This window comes from Talpa occidentalis, unplaced genomic scaffold (genome assembly GCF_014898055.3).
Source record: "Talpa occidentalis isolate TD23 unplaced genomic scaffold, MPIMG_talOcc4v2.1, whole genome shotgun sequence".
Classification (NCBI taxonomy): domain Eukaryota; kingdom Metazoa; phylum Chordata; class Mammalia; order Eulipotyphla; family Talpidae; genus Talpa; species Talpa occidentalis.
Genome location: NW_026555331.1, coordinates 146,704,855 through 146,726,068, shown reverse-complemented (window position 1 = coordinate 146,726,068; position 21,214 = coordinate 146,704,855). Strand labels below are relative to the sequence as shown.

The following is a 21,214-nucleotide window of genomic DNA, read 5'->3' as shown; positions in this document are numbered from 1 at the left end:
GCCCACAGCTGCACTCAGTTTTGTGGTTAAAGTGAAGCACCAGCCAGGCTGTGATCTGTCCCTGTCATTCTGAGTTGTCTTGGTCCACACGACCCCATGGGGCTGCTCTGAGTACTGTGCCTACAAGCTGAATGTTCAAGATCTTCAAAGGGCAGATTGTTGGATTAATTTGGGAGCTAGAGCCAAAGCTACTTTGAAAGTGTCTGAGGAGCTTGAGTTTGTACAATCATTTATTTCAGTAGCAGCTGCTTTGGAAAAAAGAAGAGCCGAGTAGGGAGAAAGGAGGCTTCAATAGAAGAGCAATTGTTAAATCTTACTGCTCTTTGGAAGATGGAAATAGTTGGATTTCAGACACAGGGGTGGATAGAGATCGTTTTTCCTCTGACATTTCTGTTTTGTTTTGACGCCAAATGTGGGTAGTCGTGGTGCTCCAGGAGGAGATACTCAACAACAGAGACTCTATGGAGGTGGAGGTGGGTGCGGGCAGCGGGGCACCGCACCCCTGGTTTCTGTCCAGGAGTCGCGTTCTCAGTGGTGGCCAGGTCCAGGGTGTCCAAGGCTGTCTAATTCTGAGCTGAAAATAATTCTGGGAGAAATGTGTTCAAAACAATTGACTAAGAATTGTCAATTCTTAGCAGCTCTAAGAATTCAGCTGCTTTTTTTTTTTTTAAGATTTATTTACGCATACAAGAACTGGGGTACAAGCCAGAGGTGCAGGGTGTGAGAGGATTCACCAGAGACAGAGTGGGGAACAGAACAGGCAGATTGACTGAAATCTACTGCTGAGGGGAGCAGCAGGGAGATAGGAGAGGTCTGCTGTGTCATGTGAGTAGCTCCCTGGCCGGGGATCGAACTCGTGCTGTAGTGGCTACGGATAGCTTCATAGTGCTGTGTCTTAACCCCTTACGCCACCAGGGAGGCCCTGGTTTTCTTTTGTTTGTTTGTTTGTTTGTTTTAAAGGGCATCTTAATTTAAACAATTATTTTCTTTTTTTTATAAAATATTTATTTATGCATACAAGAGCTGGGGTACAGGCCTGAGGTGTGGGGTGTGTGTGAGAGGATTCACCAGAGACAGAGTGGGGAACAGAACAGACAGATTGACCGAAGTACACTGCTGAGGGGAGCAGCGGGTGAGTCAGTAGAGGTCTGTTGTGCCATGTGAGTTGCTCTCTGGTCTGCTGGGGGATCGGGCTCGTGCTACAGTGGCTGCAGAAGCTTCATAGGCTGCGTCTTAACCCCTTGTGCCACCAGGGAGGCCCGCCTTTTTTTTTTTTTTTAATGCTAAAGTTGAGATCAGGTATGAGCAATCAATGGTTGTCAAAGCTTGTAAAATTTTCACGCACTTTTTCAGCCAACACATTTACCACGTACCTGTAGTGTAGTGTAGACGTAGGACTATGGTTGTGAAGGAGACAAACTGAGGCCCTGCGGGATAACTATTTCACTGTAACTGTGCTCAGTGCTGGGAGAAGCTCACAGTGCAGCGGGAATGTTCCACGGGGCTCTCTAGCCGGTCACTGAAACAGGGCCAGCTCAGCCAGGAAGTGACCGTCAGAGGGAGGCCTGAGGTTCCCGGGGAAGGAGAGAGCAGAGATGGGTGTTCAGTGGGCCTGAACCAGGAGGTGAAGCCTTGGGCAAAATGACTGTAGCAGCAGGTGCACCTGAGGCAGAGGTGTAGCCAGAGGGGTCAGAAAGGCTGCAAGCTGAGACCCAGAGTTCCTGAATAGCCAGCCCTGGAAGAACCCTTAGACCAGATAGGATCTCAGCCTGCTCACCTAAGAGGAACAGGATGCATTTGAAGGTTTTTGAGAAGACAAACAGGCTTCAATTGCCATTTTAGGAGCTCACCTCTGAAGCAGCATGGAGATTGGAGGGTGATCAGGAGACAGGGTGGGTAGGGAGAGGAGTGTGGGAGGTGGAGGGAGAGGAATAGGCATTGGGGTGACCCTGTGGGGTGGCAGTGGGGGTTGAGAGGTGGGTAGATTCCAAGAACACTTTGCAGGTAGAAATCTTGAAATGGTTCTACTTGGGTGGGAGGAACAGGGAGATTTGGACAGAACCTGCAGGCTTCAGGCATAAACATTTGGATGTCTGGTCATCTGGCCTTTGCTGAGATGACTGTGCCGGAGGAGAGGCTGAGGTGGCAGAGAAATGTGAGTTTAATTTTGAACTTGTCAATACTGAGGTTCCTGGGAATCAGCCAGACAGAAACAGGGAATGAATCTTAAGTCAGAATTTCATTTACAAAAATAGGGAAACATCACAAATAACATACAAAATAATACTTGAAATTAGAGTATGTGGCACTGGTTGTAGAAATTTGGCTAAAACAGAGTTATAACCCACTTCAGCAAACTTCAATAGATTGCACAGAACATTCCACCATCTGTACAATGAAGATATATTCAAATTACATAGCAATTTGAGGGCTCAGGAAACAAACTCTGGTTGAGAGGAGGTTACACCCCTTCACCATGCTGTGGGATCCTTGAAGGCAGGGACTTCTTGCCTTTGTATCACCTGCTGTGAGCCCAGCTCAGCCCCTAGGGGTGCTTAGGAAACTCCGAGGCTGGATATGCAGTGAATCTGGAAATGCTGAAATGGCAGGGAAGCCAATTTGAATGTGGTTATCACTCACCCTTTGAAGTGTGGTTGTCACTCACCCTTTCTCTCCAAGGTAATATGTAAATAAAGGTATTAAAACTTTTTCCAAGTTAAAAAAATATTTGTATAGGAAAGACCTGCTAAGCAGTCGCATGATTCATTTAACTGTGTTTCTCCTCTCTGAGGAGGCTGAGCAGCTACCTGAGTCCCAGAGGCAGAGGGTCAGCTTGTGCAGAACAGGTTCTAGAAGTAACCCTGAGGAGAAACGCACAGCCAGTGCTTACAATTGCGGTACCATCCCGTGGTGAGACATCAGCCTTGGTCGCTGGAATTCTCTTTTCCCGGTGGCTCTAGAAACTGGGCAAGTTAAAATGTCTGGTTGCCCCTGGATCGTGTGTGGAGCACAGTTTCATGGCATGAAAAAGTTTCTTTGTCCTTTGGGCTTCTTGCCTGGGAATTAATCACCTGAAAGCCAAGACTTTAATACAGAATTGGAGTTGTTATTCCAGAAGCCTGGCCATGAATTCTCTTGTAAATTAAATAAGAGTTTTGCATTGCACGGAGCTTCTCAAACCATCTGGAGGACTGTGTGTTTCTAATCCTTTGCTGAGCAATACATTTGTAAAACATAACAAAAAAGAAAGACCAGAGAGATTAAATTAACAATTTGCAAGCCTCGGGTTGTATTAGTTGCTTGAAACATTTCTAAACACCTCCAGTGTCTGCTCACATGTCATCCAGGACCTGTGACATTCACCCCACACCCCAGCCCGCAGGTGGCACGTGGGGCCCTGCTGCCTGACACTGTAGAAAGCAGGTGGTGTCATGTAGAGAAAGGACTGAAAGTGGTTAGGTTTTTTTAAAAAAAGATTTATTTATTTATGCATACAAGAACTGGGGTACAGGCCAGAGGTGTGAGGGGTGAGAGGATTCACCAGAGACAGAGCGGGGAGCAGAACAGGCAGATTGACCAAAATACACTGCTGAGGGGAGTGGTGGGCGAGACAGGAGAGGTCTGCTGTGCCATGTGGGTAGCTCCCTGGCCCGGGATGGAACTCGTGCTGCAGTGGCTGTGGCTAGCTTCATAGTGCTGCATCTTAACCCCTTGCGCCACCAGGGAGACCCCCCTGAAAGTGGTTAGGTTTTACCAGAATGTCCCAGAGACCCGCAGAGGGCGATTTTAGAAAACAGATGGGCACGGACTGCAGGCGGGAGGCTCAGGGAAGTGGTGAGCTCTACCACGCCAATCTCTGTGCCTCCTCCCCACTCCCCAGGTTAAACTTGTGGGCCAGGAAGGTGAGAAACAGTAGAACTAGAAGGATTTTCAAGATAGAGGAACCCGGGCGTGTATAAAGAAAGAGGGAAAGAAGATAACGGTGCTGGAAAGAGGGAAAATGCCAGAAGTGTCGTGTCGGGCAACACCACACTGGTAAAGAAATGGGCACCGTGGAGCAAGCTGCATAATGCAGGATGCTGCTGAAGAGCAAGATCCTGGCCTTTTCATAGAAGAATCATACAGCATCAGTTACGTGGGGGTAGGAAGACAAGGAGAAAAAGATGGATGAAACTACAGAATGTGCTTTTGTCATCCAGGGCTTTGGGGGGACATGAGTCTGCTGACCAGATGATTGTTATCTGCTTGATGACCAAGTGTTGTCATCGAAACCAGGTCCCACACTCCCGGCCATTGTTCTAATCTTAGCAACCAAGCTTTCCACTGATCAGCTTCTGGGGTCCCTTGTCATACAAAGGTCCTCGGCCCCCCTGGTGATCCCGGTCATACCCCGTGATGCAGAGCCTTCCCAGCGAGATCCAGCTTTGTGCTCTTGATTGATTTGACAGGCACCTTGCAAGGTTTGGCTCCTATGACTGATGGACCAGTTTCTGAAGGGCACTTCTGACCTTTGTACAGGAATGCAGAACTGTGGGTAACAGGGAATGGTGGCCAAACAGGCCCCCTAAGTCTAGCAGACCCACACAAAAGTACCCCAAACTGGCAAAGCAGGCAGATGAGTGGACTGCTTCCTCCATCTCTCGCAAGGCACTTCCCACCCCTGCTACCTGGTCTTGCTCAGTGTCTGTCTGTCTGTGTCTTCAAACACATCCACTCTCTGGGGCCACAGGGCCTCCACACACACCCTTCCCTCTTTCTTGAAATGCTCTTCCCACTCCTTCCGTCTCACTTGGATAAATGATGTTCTCAGTGCGGCCTTCCCAGGTGATGTCCCCCTGGATGGTCTTGCTTGTCCCCACCTCTTCTTTCCATTCAGTGAGTGTCACAAAGGTTATGATTCTATTTGTGCGCGAGCTGGCGGATGTGTGTCTGCTGGAATAGCAGCTCTTGGAGGAAGGGGTACCGACTGTTTTGGTCCCCCATTCACTATGGAAACCTGAGCAGTACGTGTTGGTTGTGAGCAGGTGCTCTTGGCCTCGCTCGTGGCGCTGTGACAGCGCTGGCAGGAGCGGGCATTTGTTGACAGCAGGTGCCAGCGGCTTCACAAACATTCTCCTTTCTGTTCCTTGGACAATCCTGTGAGATAAGGACTGTTTTACACAGCAGGGCCCTGAGTTTCAGCCCACTTAAGTGGTTTGTCCAAGGTCAAAGGCTGATGTCGGCATCCAAATGTGTCTAATCCCAGGGCACCTTCCCCAGGGTTGTCAGTGTTCGGAAGTGTGGCTGGAGAAGCAAAGACGTAGTGCATTCTAAGGAGCTACCCGCGATGTGCCATCTCGCTACACAGAACTTTGTGCTAGACGCCTGCGCAGAGGCAAGAGGAGCCTGGTCCCTGGGCCAGAGGCAGCTGTGGTCACCTGGGATGTGTCCTTTTTTTTTTTTTTTAATAGAGGCATGTTTTATTTATTTGTTTGTTTGTTTGTTTTGTTTATACAAGCACTGGGTACAGTCAGAAGCGCGGGAGGGTGAGAGAATTCACCAGAGCCAGAGCGGGGAGCAGAGCAGGCAGAAGGACCGAAGTACACTGCTGAGGGGAGCAGCGGGCGGCAGGAGAGGTCTGCGAGCCATGTGGGACCCTCCTCTGGTGGCCGGGGAGCAGCCGGGGATCGAACCGGCGCCGCAGAGGCCGCTGGCAGCTTCGCAACCCAGCACTCAACCGCTGCGCCACCGGGGAGGCCCGATGTGTCCTTTTTAACATGGGGAGGGGGGTCTGCATGCTCCCTGAATCCTATTCAAGGAAGGCTCAGGTGTGCTCAGCAGAAATTCCTGACAGTCTGCTTGGGGGGTAGAAGGTGACCCCATGGAGCCAGGGTGGGCAGGGCTATTGGGCTTTTAAAGGGGTGGGGGACTTTTATAGAGTCAGGGTTCCTATGGAAGCCTGGCAGAGAGAGGAACCTGTGAGGTGGTAGCTGTTCTGTGTGTTTCACCCTGTGACCCACCTCATGACCTCCCCAATGTTCAGTAAAGTCACCAAATCAGGGAGACCTGAGGTGACTGTGTGTGTGTGTTGGACTTTGTATCAGCACCAACTCTAGCAGAGCAAGGCTCTCCCATGCGGATGTAGGGGTGCGGTGGGGGTGCTGGGAAGCCACAGAGCGAGCCAGGTCACGCGGGGACCCAGTCTCAGTTGAGCAGATCTCCGAGGAGCGGGTGGGGTGTCTCATTCAGCTCGCCTCTGGGTTTCTTGCTGCTCTTCACCACGTGGTGAAGGCGAGGGAGGCGCCCAGGCCTTCAGTCAGCTCTGAAATGGTTGCCACTGCTTCTTTCTAATGACCTAATGTAAGCCCTGTTGACATCATGGAACACTGGAAACAGACGGAAAAGTGAAAGCGAAGAGGAGCTTTCAGCCGCCCCAGCGTCCTCTGTCATCTGCAGAGACAGCAGCTGCAGATTTCGTTTCCTTCCCTCCTTTCTCTCTTCTGTGTGTGAATGTGCTCACAACGTTGGGATGTAGTTCACATGTACACGTTCCCATCGTTGCTGAACATAGTAGCACAGACATGTCTCGCAAGTAAAAGCCATGTCTCACATTTGAGGATTTTCACACCTTGCAAGAAACGGTAGCTTTCAATAATAAACATTTTTGCTTAAAAAAAAAAAAAACAAAACCATTTGGGCTGTATATTCTCCGAACCAACCTTCTTTGATTCAAATGCCTGGATTTTTTTCTCGTGCAACCCAGAAAGTCCTATGAGTTTGAAGACTTGCTGCAGTCCTCGTCCGAGAGCGGCAGGGTGGACTGGTACGCGCAGACCAAGCTGGGGCTCACACGCACTTTATCGGAAGAGAACGTCTACGAGGACATCCTAGGTGAGAGGCGTGGTGTGTCAGTCTGTCTGTGGGAGGGGAGAGGACATGGTGCTGGCGGCTTGAAGCACACGTGCTGTTCTCGAATGAGAGAGCAGGGCAGGTGGGTGGGTGGGAGAGTGACCCGTGGTGGCAGTGAAGATGGGTAGGAGGTGAGGGGGGACTGACTCTTGGCTTTGCTGCTGGCCAGCTGCACGACATGGAGCTGGTGACTTCATTTCTCTGAACTTCCTTTCTCCCACCTGTGGATTAAGAATAATAATAGCTACCTCGCAGGGTTGTTTGAGGGTTGGAGAAGACAGAAGAAAAGCACCTGGCTCGTAACAAATGCTTGGTGCATCGGGGGGCTCACTGCATGCAAGGTCGAAGACCACCACACCCTTTGGAAACTGCAGGAGGGTAGCAGCAACCGTCAAAATTCAGACTACAACGAACATCTCTTGTTTAAAAAGTAGCTGCAGCCCAGCTCGCAGATTCCAAAGGGTGGCTCGGATGCAGTGTGTTTGCATTTGCGTTTGGTGAGTGACATAATCTCTAGGGAAGTTCATAGGTGTCAGTGAAGTGTGAGCTCAGACCGGTGTCTGCCTGTGTTGGAGCTAGGGGAATGGGGAGCTGGGGGGTTGAGAAAGGGGTGAGAGGGGCAAACCCACATGTCCACATGCAAGGGACAAGTAGGGCAGATATGCACATACATCCGTGCACGTGAGCATCAGTCCCACAACCTCCACGGCACCAGGAGACACGAGGAGAGGCCTGTGCTTGAGCTGAGCTGTTGAATTGCACCATAGACTGTTCACACGGCAGTAACCAGGTTGCTGGCGTTGCGTCCCTGCCAAAGCAGGTTTCCCAGATCCAGAGTGGATGTGGGACGTGACTTCTCTCAGCCAGGTGTGCTGCCCAGGAGGCTCTCAGTACAGGGAACAGAGACCTGGCTGAAAAAGGAAGAGACTTACTTAGCTCATGGGACCAGGATGGCTTTGTCTCCTAAGTTTCTTATGTCTCACGTTGGCTCCATTCTCAGCAGGGGGCCCATGACCCCACAATGGCTGCCAATGGCTCCCTGGAATGTGCCCCTCCCTGGGGGACAGGGGACCCTGTGTCCTGTGGGTCCCTGCCAGACTCCCAAGGCCCACTCTGACCAGAGCGTTCTCCACAGCTTGTTCACCTCGCATGCAGGCACGCTGTGCAGTGACTGGCTTAACTTGGGAGCTCCCTCCCCCTCAACTGGTCTCCGTGGAGGCAGGGATTCAGAATATTCAGAATACTTTGATTGGCTGAAGCCCTACCAGGGGGAGCACAGCGAATCTTGCATGTCTGAGAGTAGGGCCACAGGGTTACCCCAGTAAAAATCAAGACCTGTGACTAAGAGGAAGGGGATGAGAGCAAGGAAAAGGCCAAGATGTTGGGTATAGATCCCGCGGAAAAGCTCCTCAGTGTCCCTAATTCCTGATCCACTCTCTCTGACCGCAGATCCGCCAATGAAGGAAAACCCTTATGAGGACATTGAGTTACACGGTCGCTGCCTGGGGAAGAAGTGTGTCCTGAACTTTCCTAGTTCTCCCACCTCTTCCATCCCTGACACATCCACCAAGGTATGAACCCTGCGAGCAGTGAGAGAGAGGGGGACCCTTTGCACCCTGGCCTAGAGCAGTCTGGGTTCTGGGCTCCACTGACTCCCGCCTTCGTGCCTCGAGTCCTCCTGGAACCCCCTGGGCTCAATAAACTTCCTCCAACATCGTTTTAGCTTCTGCATCAGAAACCTCCCCAAACTGGGTGGTTAAGAAAAATACCCCTTCATAAGCTCTAAAATATAAGACCGAAGGCACAATTCAGAACCAGTGTTTTTATAGGATTCCATCATTAGTGGGTTTGTAAAAGAAAGACTTTTATACACACACATGTGTAAACATTTATATGTTTGTGTCTGTGGAAAAATACCTCTGTGAGGATATTGGGGGATGAGTAAGTGGGCACCTTTGTGGAGTTGTCTGAGGGTCTGAGTACGTGGCGGTCAGGGTTGAAGACTGACATTTGTAACAGAATGTCCCATTGGATTTTACTACTATGTCCATTTAGAAAATATAACTGCGTTTAGGACATGATTCGTTCAACCCACTGCCTGCAGGACTGAGTTCACATTCCTTAGCTTGCCACTCAGTAGCCTTCTGATCTCTGCACACCCATTCCTACCTAATTTCCCACAGTTCCTCTGGCTCCCCTCCAGCCAGAGCCTACAGCTGCCCTTTGGATGTGATAGGCCCAGGATCAGCACACCTTTCCTCTAAAAGGCCAGTGAGTAACTATATAATCTCTGTTGTAACTAACTACTCTGGGCAAAACAGCCATTAACAACACAGACAAATGCATGAAATGAGAATGTTATAAAGAAAAAAAAAGAATGTTATAATAAATCTGTTTATGGACACTGACATTTGAATTTCATACAATTGTCATGTGTTGTGAATATGAATAGCCTTTTTTCAGCCACGTAAAAAATGTTCTTAGCTCTTGGCTTCCTCATTAAAAGGTGGTGGGCCAGATGTAGCCCCTGGGCCATGATTTGCCCTCTCCTATGCTAAGTTATTTCGGCCTCTGCCCTAGGCTTTGCCTGGACCTTCCTCTCCCATCCTTCCAGGCCCAGCTCAGTCATCCTTCCTCAGGGAGTTTCTAGGTCAGCCCGTCACCTCCACTTTCTATAATACTTGGTGGGCTAAGCTTTCATTTCACACCTAATTGGATATACTGCCTTATGACAGCTCCATGAAAATTTGAATTTTGATTTAAGTCATGTGGCATATCTAAAAAAAATATCCCCAGGGCCTCCCTGGTAGTCTAGGGGTTAAGTCTCAGCACTATCACCGCAGGGAGCTGACCCACATATGGCACAGCAGACCTCTCCTGTCTTGTCCACTACTCCCCTCAGCAGTGTATTTCAGAAGATCCACCTGTTCTGCTCCCTACTCTGTCTCTGGTGAGTCTTCTACCCACAACCATCCCCGCACTGTACCTCTGGCCTACACCCCAGTTCTTCTACACAAAAATTAAAAAAAAAATTAATTACATTTTTAAAAATTTAATTTTAAATTTCTGAAGGTTCAAAAGTATATATAGGTGACCCTTCAACCAGGGGGTTTGAATGATAATGGTCCACTTACACATGTTGTTTTTTTTCCTATCCTTGGGTTCCCCAGTCACAGACTCAGCCAACCAGGTGATGCTTGATTGACTCCCTGGATTTGGAAACTGAGTATTCAGGGCTGATTATAAGTTATACCAAATTTTTGCCTCTATGCAGGTAGTCAGCACCCCAATCCCACTGTTCAAGGGTGAAGTACTGTCTTTTGTTTCTCAAACCACTAGTAGTTATACAATATTTAGTTGTTGATGAAATGAAATGCAGGGAAGCCAGGCTCCTGGTGTCAGTTTAAATCCCCGGGGAAGGATCTGTCTGCAGCCAGGAGGACATGGTCTCCCTCTCTGGGATCCCTGCAAGGTCAGCGTTGGCTGGTGGGTGGGCTGTCTTTGTGCTTGATGAAGAGTTGCAAAGGGAAATCTTCCTGCAGCGGCCTTCCTGAAGGTGTTGAAGATAGACCCTTCATGAAGGATTGTTCTTACTGACTCAAATCAATTGCTACAGTACTTGTCCAACCCATCAACTGCTGTTTTCTCCTCCTATGGAAAAGCATGTTATCATGAATGATCCATGGCAACCGACAATTAGCAGTTTCTACTTGCCTTGGAAAGGTGTTCGTTGTGTTTCCATTGTCAGATGGAGGTCTTTAACTTTTAGGCAATCTTTCAAGAAGGAAGGCTGTCACGCCTGTCTGTCCCCTTCACATCCTCCGCCCGCCCTGCTCTCCCTGCTCTTACTTCTTTCTGGGAGGACAGTGCATTGCCTCTTAGGAACAATGAAAACCAGCTGCCCAGAGCAGTGCTGCAGTCAGAGCTGGGTGCTCCTCCCTAATACCAGAAAATAAGACTTACCAGCCCTTTTCTCCCTCCTTCCTGCCAAGAGAGAAAACCCAGATCCTTTGTTCCCCAAACAGCCAAACACAGTAGGCAATCGTGTCGACGAGAACTTGAGCCCAAAGGTAGCATCCTGCAGGGTTGTCCAGCTGCCCACGCCCATGTCCGATTGCCGCTGACACTTGTAGGCCATTTGCCTTTGCAGATGGTCAGCAGGACTGCCCATGCTCATGCCTCTGCTCTCCCACATCTGGGTGTCTGGCTCGTGCCCCTGTTCTGGGGGACAGCTGCAGACTGTCCCACTTCCTCCATTTAGCTCATCAAATATTCATAGAGAATCTGCCCCATCTGGGCTGCATCTGGACCAAAGCCCTTATTGAAGCAGCCCCTCGTGGCGACCTCCTCTTCCGGCCACAGCAAGGCCCTGTGCCGTCTTCTGGGGTGTTCATTTATTAGACTGTGCCTGGTCCCGGTAGACAGGTGAGGGCCGGTGGACAGATTTTCCTCAGAAAGGAGCAGGTGCTGATGCTTACAAACGCACCACACACGCGCCTGAGGGGCTTTACTTGTGTGTTTGCTGCAGACAGAGAATTATACTTTTTAATGTTTTTTTTTTTAAATATTTATTTATTTGTTTGTTTATTTATACAAGCACTGGGTACAGTCAGAAGCGCGAGAGGGTGAGAGAATTCACCAGAGCCAGAGCGGGGAGCAGAACAGGCAGAAGGACCGAAGTACACTGCTGAGGGGAGCAGCGGGCGGCAGGAGAGGTCTGCGGCCATGTGGGACCCTCACCCGGCGGCCGGGGATCGAACTGGCGCTGCAGAGGCTGCGGGCAGCTTCGCAACCCAGCGCTCAACCGCTGCACCACCAGGGAGGCCCACTTTTTAATGTTTTTAAGAAACATACCTTATATTTTAAAACAGAACATTCTCACTATTAAAATTTTCTTTTAAAGCAAAATATTGAAGATAATGAAACTCATCCATAATTAGGGGGTTTTCCTTTTTCTTTATGATCACCTGTGTTTTTTCTTTTTCTAATAATGCCCAAACATTCACAAAGCTGAAAATAATTACTCTCTGGCCTTTAAGAAAAAGCTTTCTGACCCCTTAAGTCCATGATTTGCACCCTCACTGCCAAGACCTTCTAAGGATGATTCGATGTCTTCCGTCTGCTTCCCAGCCCTCTCTCCAAGTTACAAAGATGCTCCTGGTCTGGTCTCGCTTCCTCACCTCCCCACCTGTCCCCAGAGTGTGCTCTTCACCTGCTCACCTCTCCCCTGGAGCACACCCGGTCTTCTCTTTCATCAGCCCCAGCCCCTCACAGAAGCTCCCTAGACATTTGGTGGCTTATTTTGGGTGCTCTAGGACACCCGCCGAGCGCTGTTCTCCAGCTTTGTGAATGTTCGGGCATTGTAGGCCATCCTGTTTCTGTCACAACCACTCAACTCTGGGCATAGTAGCTCAAAGGCCGAGACAGCGACGAAGAGGAGTTGTGGCTGGATTCCGTCAGGTGACCCGCAGCAGGTTACCTGACCTGTCCTATAGTTTAAAGAGGAGGTCACCCCAGGACCCGATGGAGGATGGAGGGTAGCTGCACTGTGGTCCAGAAAACTCTCTGAGCAAAAGCTCAGAAAGTCTCCCCTGACAAGCCTGGAGTAAAGCGCCCAGTGATCCCACTCAGCCTCCACTGGTCTCCACTTGCTTTAGAAAGGGCTGTGCTGTGTCTTGCTTGCTTGCTGCTTTTCTTTCTTCTCAAACCTTTTCACAAGTAACATCTTCGGGTACACACTCACAATCTAAATCTCTAATAAAAACAAATACCAGCTTGTTGCCAACAAGTGGATATGCGATTCCAAGGCAGCAAAGGAATTAGGGCCATTTCCTTGGAATTCATTGCAGATGGAATTTTCCACAGTTGGACAAGTGTTTATGGGGAGCCCTTATGGGTGTAGCTAACTCCACACACCCCAGATCCCGGGCCAGCTGCGCGGCTCGGTTTCTTACTCCTGATCACTGGGATCACGCCATCACTCCCCACCTGGACCCCTCCATTCATTTACCCTTTTCTCCTTTCCCCTCACAGCAGTCATTGTCCAAACCTGCTTTTTTCCGGCAAAATTCCGAGAGGAGGAACTTCAAACTGCTGGACACTAGGAAGCTGAGTCGGGATGGAACTGGGTCACCTTCTAAAACCAGCCCCCCCTCCACCCCCAGCAGCCCTGATGACACTTTCTTTAATCTTGGAGACCCACAGAATGGCAGGAAGAAGAGAAAGATACCCAAGGTAACAAGCTTCATGCTCACCTGTGCTACCTTCCCTCAGAGGAAGGCTCAGAGGGGTCTGGCAGAGAGCAAATCACTGGGCCTTTCTACCCACTGTGTCACAGGCCAGGGGAACGTGGTGAAGTCAGCAGGCTGGGGTGCCAGGGCCTCTGTCATAATCACTCTGGCAGACCGGTCGCCTTCCTCTTAGCCGTTCCTCCAGATCACGCATCTGTGTCTCCAGTGCCCAGCCTCAAAAGCCCACTGCACCCTCCCTCCTGTCCTCGCACGGCAGAACTCTGTATCCTGTGCTGACCCAGACTCTGTCAAGGTCGAGGTGGCACCGTGTGGAGCCTGTGCACTAAGGCAGCCCTCATCAGAAGGACAGAGATTGTCTATAGTTTTCATCCCATTCTTCAAAGTGACCCTGGGCCTAGAAGTCCAGCCAGGGGGAACTCAGAATTTTTCTGCTCTTGAAAGGCCTGGGTGGGCCGGAAAGGCCTGGTAGGTGGCCCCAGGTTTCAGCCACATGATGGCTGTGCTAGAAGGGGCCTCTACGTAGGGAAGTGACTTCTGGGCCCCAGAGAAGTCGCCAGCCTGGAGTGAGTGGGCCTCTGCAGAAAGGACAGAGTCCTGGGTGCAGGGACTGAAGGTGGCTTCACCTTAGGGCTGCTTAGACATTCTTTGGCATGGATCCCACCCAAGGAGTCCTGCCTGGGAACTTTCTGTGGTGGGGAGAGGACAGAAATGCAATTCCAAACCACGGTGACATCACAGTACTAGAGGGAGAGCCAGCATCCCACCCTGCGCTGGTCTGCCACCCAGCTAGACGCGATGTTGCATTTCAGCCACGCACCCGTACGTCAGTGGGGCTGGCAGCCTCCATTAGTGTCCTTGCAGCTCCATTCCTGTCTGGCAGAAAAGAAAGAGTGAAAGATGCCAGCAGGGCTTTGGGGAGCATCTCCCCCCTCCCGTGTCCCTGGCCCTCCGTCGCCCTGGGAGATGGCCAGCCAAGGAGGCCCAGCTGCACACGGGTGGGGCTGCTCACGCTGGCGCCTCTCCTCCGGTGTCTGGCAGCTGGTGGTGCGCATCAATGCCATCTACGAGGCCCGGAGAGGGAAGAAACGGGTGAAGAGGCTGTCGCAGTCCACAGAGAGCAACTCGGGAAAAGGTAGGACCCACCGCCGGGCCTCCTCCCCCAAGGATGCCTCCTGCCTCTTTGTGGGTGGCTCGCAAGGAGGAGTACAAGTGGGTGCTTGATGAATGTCTCCCCAGGACTGACCGCCGAGGAGCCCAGGGGTCAGCCCTGAGGCGCGTCCTCTCTCCATGCCCAGCCGACAAGCAGGGTCAGTGCTGCGTGCTCTGACCGGTCCCGAGGCCTGTTCTTGGCGTCTCTGGCTGTGCTGTTTGATGTCCGTGCTAGAACTAGGGCTGAGTCAGTTTGGAAATCTGTTTAACCGGGCGGGCACAGACATCATTGAGCCGTTCCCTTTATTTATTTATTTATATTTAAACTGTTGTGGGTTTTTTTTTTTTTTTTTTTAAGATTTATTTATTTATTTATACAAGCACTGGGTGCAGTCAGAAGCGCGGGAGGGTGAGAGAATTCACCAGAGCCAGAGCGGGGAGCAGAACAGGCAGAAGGACTGAAGTACACTGCTGAGGGGAGCAACGGGCGGCAGAAAGGGTCTGCGCGCCATGTGGGACCCTTGCCTGGTGGCCGGGGATCGAACCGGTGCTGCAGAGGCTGTGGGCAGCTTCGCAACCCAGCGCTCAACCGCTGCGCCACCGGGGAGGCCCTAGCCATTCCCTTTAAAGAGGCAAGAAGAAAGCACTCTCTCTGAGCTGTCTTGGACTTGTGCTACCACATATAAAAAGTTTCCTTGGGCCTCCCTGGTGGCGTAAGGGGTTAAGTCTCTGCACTATGAAGCTATCCGCAGCCACTGCAGCACAGGTTCGATCCCCAGCTAGGGAGGTACCCACATGGCGCAGCAGACCTCTCCTGTCTCCCCGCTGCTCCTCTCAGCAGTGTATTTCAGTAGCTCTGTCTGTTCTGTTCCCCACCCCAGCTCTTGTATGCATAAATTAAAAAAAAAAGTTTCCTGCATCAGAAGAATTCACATTTACAACTTTCTGCCTTTTTTTGGTCTAGTGACAGATGAGAACAGCGAGTCTGACAGTGACACCGAGGAGAAGCTGAAAGGTGAGGGGAGCCGTGGCTGTGCAGGGTGCGGGCGGGTGACTAGAATGCTGCCCACCTCGAGGGACCAGGCAGAATGTCTTTGTGTGAGCTTGTCTGAGCTTGTCGGGAGAGGTGTGAGTGTCTGTCTGTGGGGACAGTGGCATCCACAGGGTGCTCAGAGGAGGTCAGCTGCGTGCCTGGCCAGAATGGGCCTCTGTCACCAAGTCCATGACTCCAGAGAGCCAGGGTGGCCCCAATAGCAGGGCCCCCGTTTCCAGGTCTTTCCATTATGTCCTAGGTGTTTCCACACCTGTAGAAGGCTCAGCGCTACTGGGACTCCAGAGGCCTGGGGCACTTGACCCCCTTCTGTTAAAATTGCCATGTGATCACGAGAAAATCACTTAACCTTTCAGGACCGCTACTTTTTCATCTGTCGCATGAGGTCGTTGAAGCACCTGGACCTGTGCGTCCCGACTGGGTGATCTGAGTCTGGGCTTCAGTGGGCCTCCTGCCCCGTCAGCCAGCAGATCCATGGCAGAGCAGAGGCCCCACATTCCAGGCCCCTGCACCGCAGTTAGCCTGGTGGCATGTCAAATCTTGCTCTTCCCAGAATTTTGGCAAGGATCCTCGAAAGAAGAGTTTTGTATTAATTTACTAAATGTGGGAACACATTTTTAGATTAGAAAAAGTGCTGAAGCTGAGAATCACGCGCCCTCGTGCAGCGTTGTGCAGGTCCCCCACGTCAGGCTCTCTCTCTCGCCAGCTCACAGCCAGCGCCTGGTCAACGTGAAATCCCGCCTCAAGCAGGCACCGAGATACCCATCCCTTGACCGGGAGCTCGTCGAGTACCAGGAGAGGCAGCTCTTTGAATACTTCGTGGTCGTGTCATTGCACAAGAAGCAGGCCGGGGCCGCCTACGTGCCGGAGCTCACCCAGCAGTTCCCTCTGAAGGTACTGGCGGGCCTGGCCTCTGCAGCCTCCCACCCCATGGTTCCCCACAGGCACTCTCCAGAGGCTTAGACAGCCACATTAAAAGATTTTTTGAGGGGAAAGTTGCATAATCACTGTTAAAAAGGGAACTAATCCAGAAACATATAAAGACACCTATAATGGCCCTCCACAGAGACCATCACTGTTAGTGTGCTGTTGTGTTTTCTTCCACTCTTTTCTCAGTGTCTTTTTCTTACCACACTGGGATTGTATGTTATTTAATTTTGTGTCATGTTTGCTAAATGTATCATTATTTGCAAATAGTTAACATAAACTCTGAAGCATCATCTTTTAAATGACATAATGGTCTGTTAGCTGGGTAGACCCCGATCGATTTAACCATTGGAAACGTAGCTTGCGGCCAGTGTTTCTTCATGAATTTTTAACATTGTGGTCATCATTCTGTACCTGCTTTTTTGCATGTCCAGCTATTTATATCTCTTTGCCTTCACTCACTTTCTTGGTCAGACCTTTTCCTCCTCCTTTCTTCTAACTTTTTCTTGAGCTTCACCCCACTCCTGTAGTCTCTTAGTCAAGGTTGACACACCACATGTAAGAGATCATGTCAGCCATGTTCCCTTAAAATGTGTGATACCTCAGTTACCCTTATGACAATTCACGGACCCTGGGATCTTTCTAGCCATCTGTGGTTGGTTGTATTTGTGAGAGAGATCCCCGCGTACCACTGTTGTCAATGTGCTCAGGTGCATACAAAAACACGTGTGTACACATGCGCCTCGGTCACTCCTGTGTTGACAGCACAGGTGCTCATCTGTGTGGGTCGTACTGGTGATCTTGGGACCGGTGGATGCATCCAAATGGTGACTAGGCCACATGAAAGTGTTGGGACTTGCGTCCCTATCAGACCCACTCTTCAGTTCTCCAATGCTGTTTCCACTTTGGAGAAATGTGTTTGTTTCTTCCCTGTGTGTTCTTTACAGTTTGGGGTCCTTCACTCTGTGGTGAGTAATGACCCTCCCAACAACTACACCCAGCTAGTGTTTACTGCTCTTCAAGGCTGTCCAAGGGCCCTTCAAAATTATTGCTTTGGCCACAGTCAGAGCTGATGAATCATCAACTCAAAGACTGTTTCAAGACCAGTTGGAATCTTCTAGGTCATGAGTGGAAGAGAGAGGCGTTATATGGAAAAGAAACCACTTATTCTGAAGAGGAAAAGCTGAGGAATAATTAATGATTGGCTTAGAGTCTATAAAGGGAGATGGTGTTTCAGTCATCAATTCATTGAGTTGTCTCAACCAGTAATATTGGTAGCAGTTTCATTAAATTAGTTTTCCTAGGGGGCTCATACTAGAAGTAGGTTTTCAAGTTGAAAACAATCAGGTAGGTGCTCTGTTCCTTTGAATGTTTTCTTCAGAGACCTCCTTTCTCTGACTGTAGACCTCACAGACTATCTGCCAGTTAATAGCAGAGGCTCAGGGTCCTCCCTGGTGGTCCAGAGTTTAAAGTTTCAGCACTATGAAGCTATCCTCAGCCACTGCAGCATGAGTTCGATCCCTGGCCAGGGAGCTGACCCACATGGCGCAGCAGACCTCTCCTGTCTCCCCGCTGCTCCCCTCAGCAGTGTATTTCAGTAGATCTGACTGTTCTGCTCCCCGCTCTGTCTCTGGTAAATCCTCTCACACACACACCCCCCCACCCCGCACCTCTAGCCTGTACCCCAGTTTTTGTATGCATAAATAAATAATTCTTTAAAAAATTTTTTTAAAAAGCAGAGGTTCAAAGATAGGTTATTAGAAAGAGTGAGACATCAATGGAAAACATTGAAACCATTAAAAACAGAATTTAAATTAGACGTTACTGTTTCCCAACTTCACAAGTTCAGACTCCACTTGCTTCAAATTGGTGGTACTTCAAACTACTGAAGGTAACTTTGGCATAATTTATTTTCATTTAATAATTTAAATAAGAAATTTAACCTAGAAACCTATCAACATTAACAACAAAATGTCACCCATTCTGCCCAACACTTTGGAAGTATTGATTTGTAAGCAAACTGTGCTAATTATAAATTACTGGCTTTTGTTTCCCAGACTTATACATAGAGCGCCAGCCCCACCCCCTCAGAGAGCAGAATCACCCTCCTGCCCTTTCTCGGTACACAATCCATGTCAGTACAGTATGCTTCCTGGAGGGGTACTTTTTTAACAAGCCCAGATTCCTGTTCACCCACAAAGTAAGCAAACTTAGGGCTTTGAATATAATCTCTAAGTCAGACTTTATTATTTCATTTTTTTTTTAAACAAGATGATATCCACTCCATGGGATGTCAGATAAACCAAAGAAAGACAAAAACTAGGGATCAAGGTCATTTTTATAATTCACCCAGAACAAACCCAGAAATCTGAAAATAGAATTGATGTTTCCAGAGGGGGGAGGAGGAGGGAGCAAGGTAGTGAGGGGTCCCATGGGCTATGGTGGAAAATTAGGGGTAATTTGGTGGTGGGAATGGGTAACATACATACGAAGAGGTGGGACTAGTATTGTAACCTTAGTTACCTTAGTAAAAATAATGCAATTTTATTTATTTATTTTTTTAAATACTCTTTTTTTTTTTTTTATTTGTTTGTTTGTTTTGTTTATACAAGCACTGGGTACAGTCAGAAGCGCGGGAGGGTGAGAGAATTCACCAGAGCCAGAGCGGGGAGCAGGGCAGGCAGAAGGACCGAAGTACACTGCTGAGGGGAGCAGCGGGCGGCAGGAGAGGTCTGCGCGCCATGTGGGACCCTCCTCCGGTGGCCGGGGAGCAGCCGGGGATCGAACCGACGCCGCAGAGGCCGCGGGCAGCTTCGCAACCCAGCGCTCAACCGCTGTGCCACCGGGGAGGCCCAAAATAATGCAATTTTAAAAGGAATTAAAATTTAAAAAAAAGCCTTAATGGGAGTTGGGGGGAGAAGGTCACTTTTATTCCTAACTAGGGTCCACACTGGTGCGTGGTCCTGGGTGAGTCACTTCACATCCCAGGCTTGTTTCCTTATCTCGAAAATAAGACTGTGGGCTGGATGGTGTCAGTTTCCTTCTAGTACTCACATGCAGGACGCTCTGAAATTGGTTGAAGTGTTTTCACTTAACTAGACGTATTTGCTAAAAAAAAAAAAAAGCAGTCTAAAATTTTTGCCAGGAGGATAGGCAGCTTTGCCGGGTCCACAGCCTAGAAGACCAGATCTGAGGATCTTATAGATACGTGAGTCTTCTGGAAGGGGACTGCTGACTTTCTCCTTATTGATAGTTATATTACAGAATGTTAGGCAGAGACCGTTTATCTAAAGCACACTGCATTTGTTCTCTGCACTTCCCTTTGCTGACTGTAGTTGGGGGTAAAGGCCTCAGCAGACAGCTGGAAACTTCCAAGGAAAGAGGTGAAGGTGAGGGCCCCCAGGTGGGAAGGTGGGAGACATGGCCTTCCCCAGCATCTGCCTCATTCTCCAATGCCTCTCACTCTTCTCCCTGCAGCTGGAAAGGTCTTTCAAGTTCATGAGAGAGGCTGAGGACCAACTGAAGGCGATCCCCCAATTCTGTTTCCCTGATGCCAAGGACTGGACTCCTGTCCAGCAATTTACCAGGTGTGTGCCACATCTCCCCTCCCCCACCCCAAAGACCACAGTGAAAACTAAAGATGTGGTCAGAGTTGGCAGCCCCAGAATTACTGCTGCTGCTAAGCAATGCTGATGGGCCTGTGCCTAGAGATGTCCTTGCCCTGGTGCTTTCAAAACTTTCCTGGGGCCTCCCTGATGGCCTAGGGGTTAAGTCTCAGTGCTGCCACCACCATGACCTGAGTTCGATCCCTGGCCAGGAGCTGACCCACATGGCGCAGCAGACCTCTCCTGTCTCTCCCGCTGCTTCCCTCAGCAGTGTATTTCAATCAGTCTGCCTGTTCTGCTCCCCACTCTGTCTCTGATGAATCCTCTCACACCCACCCCAGCACCTCGGCCTATACCCCAGTTCTTCTATGCAAAAAAAAAAAATTAACAAATGAAACTTCTCTGAAGGTATGAATGATCCTGCTGAGTGTATAGATTCCCAGGCTTCCCGCTCAGTTGGGAATGTGTTTTTCAGGTGAGCCTTCGTGAGGGGCACGGAGGTAAGTCTGAGTCTTGGAAACTCCAGGGAAGCACTGCCTGTCACCCTTTCTTGCCCAGCGCTCCGGAAACTTTCCCTCACCAGCCCCCCAGCCATTACTCAGCCTCAGCTAGGCTTGCGCTCTTGCTGCAGCTCATGCTGTCAGCACAATTTTTACTTTCAGACATCTCACCAGTTGATCAGACTCAGCAGGCATGTGTCCGAGGGTCACTGTGTTCCTTGAAGTCAGCCCGAGGTCTTCAAGGACAGTCCAGGCCTCACGGTGGACAGGTCCCCATGAGCGCCTCGCCAGGTGCAGCTCCAGAGTGACACAGATCTGTGCCTGCTTCACCTGCCCCCTCACTGGGTCACGTCCCGGGTCACCCACCACCTCCTCGTGCTCCGGCTGACTGGAGGCAGCGCCGCTAGCACGCTCCCAGCACACGGCCGCAGTGTTGTGTGCAGTCCGGGAGGCAGTCACTTGAGCGTTCAGGACGCAGGCCGCACCTGCTCCCTGATGCGGACTCCGAAGCCGTGGGTGACCAGAGGTGCAGCACGCCCCGGTCCTGTCTCGCTTGGCTCTGTAATGCATTTTGTTTTCCCTCCCGCAGTGAGACCTTCTCGTTTGTCTTAACTGGAGAAGACGGGAGCAGAAGGTTCGGTTACTGCCGAAGACTGCTGGTGAGTCCCGCAGCTGTCGGCCGGCTCCGGCTCTGTGTGGAGCCCGCACGCATCCTTGGCCTCTGGGGCAGGCAGCAGGGAGGCAGCAGGTGGATGCAGGGAGTTAAAGACCTGGAAGGAGATCTGGGGGCTCTCCTGAGTCTTACTGATACAGGGGCTAACACCTCCGTCTCCTGGGGGAAGA

At 50.3% G+C, this 21,214-nt stretch overlaps 1 protein-coding gene across 5 annotated transcripts in view; it reads left to right on the top strand.

Annotated features, from left to right (window-relative positions):
- DENND2A (DENN domain containing 2A) overlaps positions 1-21,214 on the top strand; it is an 80,785-nt gene that overhangs the window by 34,045 nt on the left and 25,526 nt on the right. For all 5 annotated transcript variants that reach the window (XM_037514471.2, XM_037514450.2, XM_037514481.2 and 2 more), the window contains 8 exons: positions 6,743-6,870; positions 8,338-8,459; positions 12,922-13,122; positions 14,178-14,271; positions 15,253-15,303; positions 16,046-16,233; positions 19,744-19,853; positions 20,961-21,030. In XM_037514471.2, coding sequence (XP_037370368.1) covers positions 6,743-6,870; positions 8,338-8,459; positions 12,922-13,122; positions 14,178-14,271; positions 15,253-15,303; positions 16,046-16,233; positions 19,744-19,853; positions 20,961-21,030 — 964 coding nt within the window. The remainder of the gene's footprint in view (positions 1-6,742; positions 6,871-8,337; positions 8,460-12,921; positions 13,123-14,177; positions 14,272-15,252; positions 15,304-16,045; positions 16,234-19,743; positions 19,854-20,960; positions 21,031-21,214) is intronic.